We start from the raw sequence: 7,941 nt of genomic DNA on the forward strand, positions 1-7,941 counted from the left end.
GAAAATGATTTTTGTTGACCACATTTCCAGAGGAAGATTCACTATGGTTAGAATAAGCCATTTGAAGGTGTTTCCTCCACATTTCTTGCTTTTCTGCCTATGGGACCAGAGCCATCTGTAGATGATTTCTCCATAGTGTTTCAAAATAATCCATTTTAAATTCAAATCCCAAGTGTTCTGTAAAAAGGTTTTGAGGCCGTAGGCTAGAAGGGAAGCTTCTGACTTATAAAAATACTTTCTTAAAAACTGTTGATTTGATATCAAATTACTTGAAGAATTTCTTTCTGAGTGTGCCGTATCTTTCCTATTGAAAGTTACTATCTAAGAAGAGATCAGTTTGAAGATGGGATTATTTCTCAACACCCCAAAGCATCATTAAGATCTTCTAAGTCTGTAAGGTAAGTTTTCAATATTGCTGATTATCTTGAAGATTGTTACTTCCCCTATATTTTAATCATTGCTTCAGTCCCTTCAAACATAGTAATGCAGTATTCCATCCTCACCTCATTTCTTCAAAAGATACTTGGTAAATATCATCTACCTAAGCTGACACATGAAAACATTTGAAAATCATGGAACTGAAACCAATTGTAGGACTCCACTCTTCACCACCAGACAGCATGCTTTTGCAATGAGATGTGTTTTAATAATCTAGACTCATAATGAGAGTGAAAACAAAATGTAAATATATTTCTCACATAAAAAAGACACAGTATGAATAATAAATGCCACTGATCCATCATTTGTTTAGTCTAAGCATGAAAGGTTAATTCTTTCTGATAACAAAAGCTATGGCTAATTGAGTCCCTATGCCTTCTTTATTCATTGATTTTTTAAAAAGATTTTATTTATTTATTCATGAAAGACACAGTGAGAGTCAGAGACATTGACAGGGGACAGTGAAGCTCCTTTCAGGGACTCTGATGCAGAACTCGATCCCAAGACCCCAGAATCACACCCTGAGCTGAAGGCAGACACTCAGTCACTGAGCCCACCAGGCATCCCTGCCTTCTTTAAAAGTAAAATTAGAGATGATTCTTCCTAAACATCTTGCACAGTTAAATTATCGAATAATTAACACTCAAAATGTCAATCATTCCTATATCCTAGGTGCATACACAGTTAAAAAGGTGATGAAAGTCCTCTTGTGTGTACAACATGGTGGTGATATATTCAAATATGTTTCCTTAATCAATTTGCCTCAAAAGCTTTGAAGTGGATATTATTAATCTTGCTTTACAGATGAGGAAACCAGGATGAAATGTGGTAGAAATGCACTCCAGATAAAAGAAGATGCAGGTGGAAAAATGAGAATTCTAACCTTGTCCTTTTGATTTTCAGACCAAATAATTAACAACAGAGGAAACCTTTTTTAACATTTTACAGATGGTTTTCTTTGGAGATGGAATGTAGTAGGGAGAACTGGGTCTGAGAGAGAGAGTAGTCAAGGTAAAAAGACCTTTCAATGAGTATAGTACCACATTTTATTTGATAATTGACACTTCAAACATGTCATTGTCAAACAATACACACATGTGTATGTGTGTGTCTGCTGATGTAATTGTGTTATACACATTTGCCTCTACAGGAGTAATAAGACCATTATAACTATTACAGTCATATATAGGTTACTAGTTCAATGTTATAAGTTATAGCAATAAAGAATTTGGAGGAAAACTATTAAGTATAATTAGAACGACTCTTGGCTCTGCCCTTAACTAGCATCTTGATCTTGGCAGGGTAACAATAGTGGGAATTATCTTACAGGTTTGTGGTGGGGATTAAATCAGCAAATGTCTACAGAAACACTCAAGGCCACTAAATATTCAATTTTAATAAATACTGTTGCTGTTATTATTACCACCAACATAAGTCTCTAAGACTGTTTCCACATCTCAAAATGGATGATATAAGACCAGCTACACAGGATGTTTTCAGTATTAAATGGGATCCTTTACAGAGTACTTGCTACTATACCATGAGCATAGCAATCAATTGTGTTCTATGTTGCAATTATATATTTAGCAACTATAATGTTATTGTATTTAAACAATAAGCATTATAACTTATTTTTATAGTAGCTTTTGTATACTTTGTTTACATACCCACCTCCAATGCCCTATTACTCCTCCGTCAACTATTATAAATAATCTCCTAACTGGGGTTTCTATCTCTGGCTTCCATCCCCTTACTGAACTTCGCCCTACTTCTCACAAGACACATGAAGATCTTTTTTTTTTTTAAGATTTTTATTTATTTATTCATAGAGGCAGAGAGAGAGAGAGAGAGAGAGAGAGAGAGAGAGAGAGGCAGAGACACAGGCAGAAGGAGAAGCAGGCTCCATGGAACAAGCCTGATGTGGGACTCGATCCCGGGTCTCCAGGGCCACACCCTGGGCTGCAGGCTGCGCTAAACTGCTGCACCACCAGAGCTGCCTGAAGATCTTTATTAAAATTATAGCTCTATTCCCCTTCTTCAAATTTATCTTCACTTTTCTACCTATCTTCTCAATGTCTCACCATGGTGCCCCATTTCCTAACGACAAAGGGAAAATATGTTAACCTTGCATCCTTAGCCTTCACATCATAACCTACCTCCCTTTACCTACTCCTGTCACTTGTATACACTACACTACTTCATGTTAGGCTTACTCACCTCAGATGATGAAGTATACACTGATGATCTCCAGCCTGTGTATTTATAAATTTCCTTATGTCTATACTCAACAGAAATTTCACCCAGGAGATAATTTAAGTAATCTTCAAGGACACAGAACTTATTTTCTGTCTCAAAAAACCTTATGGAGAATAAACAACTCAGTAGAATCTAGGCTGTTATTATTTACTAGATGAAGAAGCTTAATAAATTCAAGTTTGCAATAATAAAAGGGATTTCTTTTTCAGGTGATGTAATTAAGTGTAATATGAAATAATGGGGAATAGAAACAATGTGACAGAGTTTGTTCTACTGGGGCTCACAGAGAATCCAAAGATGCAGAAAATTGTATTTGTTGTGTTCCTGATCATCTACATCATCTCTGTGGTAGGAAATGTGCTCACCGTGGCAGCTATCACCGCCAGCCCATTATTGGGGTCCCCCATGTACTTTTTCCTGGCCTATCTGTCCTTCATTGATGCCTGCTATTCTTCTGTCAATAACCCTAAACTGATTGTAGATTCACTCCGTGAAAAGAAGACCACCACATTCAATGCATGTGTAACCCAAATCTTCGGGGAACATTTTTTTGGAGGTGCTGATGTCATCCTGCTTACTGTGATGGCCTATGACAGATATGTGGCCATCTGCAAGCCACTACATTACATGACCATCATGAATCGACAGGTGTGTGGCCTGCTCATGGCAGTGGTGAGGGTGGGAGGATTTCTTCATGCAGCCATACAGATCCTCTTTATCATCCCTCTACCCTTCTGTGGTCCTAACGTCATAGATCACTTTATGTGTGATCTGAATCCTTTGCTCAATCTCGCCTGCACTGATACCCACACTCTTGGGTTCTTTGTTGCTGCCAACAGTGGTTTCATCTGTGCCTTAAACTTCCTCCTCCTCATGGTCTCCTATGTGGTCATTCTGCGCTCCCTAAGGAACCACAGCTTGGAGGCAAGGCGCAAAGCCCTCTCCACCTGTGTCTCCCACATCACAGTGGTCGTCCTATTCTTTGTACCCTGCATATTTGTGTACATGAGACCCACAGCTACTTTATCTATTGATAAAGCAGTTGCAGTTTTCTACACTATGATAACACCCATGCTAAATCCCTTAATCTATGCCTTGAGAAATGATCAGATGAAAAATGCCATTAGGAAATTGTGCAGTAGAAAAGTTTTTTCAGATGAGAATAAATATGCCTGAAGTTCAACATTGATTCAATGGAAAGAAAAAGGTCAAAAGGACATTGGCGTTTGCCAGGGGATAATCGCAGCAAGGAATACTTACCATGTTAAAAAAAAAAAAAAAACTAAACTGCTACGAATAATAGAAGATTCTGCACTGAATGGAGCAGAAAAGTGTACAAGAAAGAGTAAACCCAACTACAGACTATGCTACAAACCTTATACATATATTAACCATCTATAAATTCTAATGTTTTTATTAATAATTCTGCTCATTTTTATACACCGGGCTTGATGAATAAAAGTTGCCTAATAAATCATGGTAAAAAATAAATATGGGGTCATTGAAACAAAGAGTTGTTTGACCCCTGAGGGATAATTAAGATTACCCCAAGTTTCCAAATTTCCCTTTAGATGTCAAGTCATTTTGTATTGCTCATGTCACCCATCTTATGATGCTAACCTGTCAGATCGAATGAGGGTTCAAATAACTCAACATCTAATTATTTGAGAAGAATTCCTATTTATTAAATAGAGTCACACTCTACAGCGTACTTAACTAATTATTAAAAAATTTTTGATAAGTCTGATGCGAAATAAATATTGAATGAGTAATTAGTGGTATAAAGGAGGATGAATAAAGGCAAGAAATTATAGAGCAAAGAAATAGTACTGGAGACAAGGGACTTTTTTCCTACTCTTATCTGATTCAGACTCTTGAGTATTCTAGCTAGATCTCCTCGAGAAACCACAATTTGTTTTAACTTCTGCTTAAACTGTGTAATGAGAAAGAAATTGAAATGGAGATTCTCAGTGAAGGAGCAAAGAGCTTACCTTGATATTCACCATGCTCTCAACAAGATTTCCTCATCTTATGAATGTGAGCTGTTCACGTCATTGCACTCTGTTAATTAGTTTACTTGTAACATTTCATTATGAAAAGCTGTGTTTAAAAATATGTGGCTCCATCTACATGCAAAACAATTTCAGAATAAATATATTCCATTTATTTATATTTGGTAATGTATCCCTCTCTCGTTCATCAATAGAAGTTTCTTACATCCAAAGAACATATCAAAGACATTGATGGTAGCTGGGCCTTCAATGACGAATTGAGAGGAACCTGGGTCTTACCTTCACAGAGCTTAGAACCCACGGAGAAATACCCAGAGAGGAGCAGAAAGTGACAACATCCTGTTAATAAATGGTAAGGTAGTGGCAGCACAGGGTGCTGGGAAAGCATGTTTGGGGGACACACAGCAAAGATCGGGAGTCAGGAAGATTTCCTAGATGAAAAGACATCAAAAATGGAAGAAGGGGAATCATCAGAGTGAAAAGGCCTATGTTAGGCTGAGAGTATTCTTAGGAAAAGATGCATAACAAATGCCAGGGGGTGAAAAAGTGTATGCGGAAAACCTAATTATTTCAATATGGTTATAGCTATTCACTCAATAACTAATTATTGAGCCACTCCTGTGTGTTGGGTTCTAAGCTGGACACTGAGCTTGTAAAAGTCTGTGTAGTAAAATACGAAATGAAAAATTAGTGATAGGGAAGATCAAGAAGAGTCTCATAATTGTGTTTAAGCTGAATGCTATGGACCATGGAGAGAACATTGAAAAGTTCTTCCCCATCCTTTCATGGCCTATACCTTATTTCTTTTTGCACTGAAATGTACCCCACTGTCTGATGTTGCACTTTATCTATCCTAACCTACTGAAGGACATCTTGGCTGCTTCCAACTGTTTTGACAATTATCAATAAAGCTGCTGTTAAACATCCATGAGCAAGTTTTTATATGGGTATAAGTTTTCATCTCCTTTGGGTCAATGCCAAGGAGAGAGATTGCTGGATTGTACATTAAGGACATGTTTAGTTTTGTAAGAAACTGAAAAACCATCTTCTCAAATGGCCATCCATTTTGCTTTCCCACCAGCAATAAATAAGGGTTCCTGTTGCTTCACATCCTCACCAGCATTTGTTGGTGACAGTGTTCCATATTTTGTCCATCCTAACAGGTGTATCATGGTAAAACATCATTTGAGTCATTTGCTTATCCAAAATGTGCATATTGATTAATAAAAAAGGTTCATGGACTTGAAGCAAATTGGTCAAAACCTCACAATTGAAATGTGATGGGTTCAGAATCTCTGCTGTGTTTGACCTAATATACACATATTTAGTCCCATCATCATATTAAGGTCAACTTATATTGAATTCTACATACAATACTGTTTTTACATAAAGTTAGATTTATTCCAAGGGCAATGGGTCATTACATACAATTTCTGAAGAGTGAGCAATGGAATCAGAATTGTCTATTAAATTCTGTTTCTTTATTTCTTCAGGTCCAAAGACTCACATTTTACAGATAGACTTTTTATAGTTCAGTTTAAAATCTGGCATTTATAGTGAATGCCAGATTCCTGGATGGGAAGGAGTAACATAGCAGACACATGCTCACACATGATTAGGTAGCAATTATGGAAAACAGAATCATCTCTGATAAGTCTGGAGAGCTACTAAGGGAAGAAGAACTAGAGGGAATGATATAAAAAATAGGGCATAACACAGCTGAGGTGAATGACTAGAACCACCTTGACCTGATAATTGTCATTTCTGGGTAGAGGATGAAACTCAGGATCCATGTTTTATGAGAGCTTTGGTCAGAGAGCTAGGGAATCTCAAGGACACATCCGTTTTTCCCTCATTTGTGAAATAGCGAAGCCACATAATATAACCAGGAGAGAAATAGACTTCTAAAAATAATACAGTGTTCAAATTTATTCTTTTCTTCATGTAACATAGTGTTTTAGAGGTTTATCACACTGCATTATCAGTAGTTCATTCCTTTTAGTAAGAATAGTATTCCACTGTACGGCTCTCCCACTTTTTGTATACTTATTCACTAGCTGATGGACATTTCAATTGTGTCCAGGTAATGGCCATAGTGAATGAAGCTGCTGTGACTACTCATGTACAAGCTTTAGTGAGGACTTATATTACCATTTATCTCAGATTGATACCTGAGCATGGAATTGCTGAGTTATATGTTAAATGTGTGTTATCATTTTAAAAAATTGCCAAACTATTTCCAAAAGTGGTGGTGCTATGTTATATGTCCACCAACAATGTATGAGAGTTCCCGTGTCCCCATAACTTCACCAAAAGTTGGCATTGTCAGTCTTTTTAAATTTAGCATAGACTTGTTCGAAATATTCTCTTAACTCATACGTTCTATAGAGTCTGTGGAAATAGTATTCTATTCATTTTGGATACAATCTTTATCAGTTTGCTTATTGGTTGCATGTCTTACTGAATTGGCTAGTTCTTTCAGTAAAATATTGAATAATGTTAATTTGAATTGGTGATACAAAGGGTCACTTCCTGATTCCAAAGGAATAACTTTTAGCTTATCACAATTCAATATGCTGTTGGTTCTAAAATATTAATTGGTAATAATTTGGGCATTGTTACAACTAGGGTTTTTGTTCAAATTTTAATTTAAATTTCAGTTAGCAGACAGTAAAATATTAGAGTTAGGTACAGAATTGTTTTTCTTTTTTTAAAATTTAATTTGTTTGTTTCAAATTTGTATTTAAATTCCAGGTAGTTAATATGCAGTATGTTAGTTTCTGGTGTAAAATTTAGCGATCCAATACATATAACACCTAGTGGTTCAGCTAGGATAAGGTGTAGTTATAATTTGATAACAAATCAACTCTTGATGTAATAATGTATTTTTTGCCTTAACACAAGCTAGGAATTTACCTCTAAGCATTGGTATACATTTTTGATAAATACTATTTGTATTAATTTTAAAATTATTCTCTAATTTCCATTATGATTTATTTTAAAGCTTTTTTTTTTTATTAACTTTTATTGGTGTTCAATTTACCAACATACAGAAAAACACCCAGTGCTCATCCCGTCAAGTGTCCACCTCAGTGCCCGTCACCCATTCCCCTCCAACACCCGCCCTCCTTCCCTTCCACCACCCCTAGTTCGTTTCCCCGAGTTCGGAGTCTTTATGTTCTGTCTCCCTTCCTGATATTTCCCAACATTTCTTTTCCCTTCCTTTATATTCCCT

General features: G+C 36.4%; 1 protein-coding gene across 1 annotated transcript; it reads left to right on the forward strand.

The window, feature by feature from the left end:
* Window positions 1–254: 254 nt before the first annotated feature.
* LOC121471631 (olfactory receptor 4C46-like) lies at window positions 255–3,870 on the forward strand. The gene is made up of 2 exons (XM_041722419.1): window positions 255–336; window positions 2,924–3,870. The coding sequence occupies exon 2, from the start codon at window positions 2,932–2,934 to the stop codon at window positions 3,868–3,870; it is 939 nt and encodes a 312-aa protein (XP_041578353.1). The 5' UTR covers window positions 255–336; window positions 2,924–2,931.
* The last annotated feature ends 4,071 nt before the right edge of the window (window positions 3,871–7,941 follow it).

This window comes from Vulpes lagopus, chromosome 11, assembly GCF_018345385.1.
Source record: "Vulpes lagopus strain Blue_001 chromosome 11, ASM1834538v1, whole genome shotgun sequence".
In the NCBI taxonomy this organism is placed as follows: domain Eukaryota; kingdom Metazoa; phylum Chordata; class Mammalia; order Carnivora; family Canidae; genus Vulpes; species Vulpes lagopus.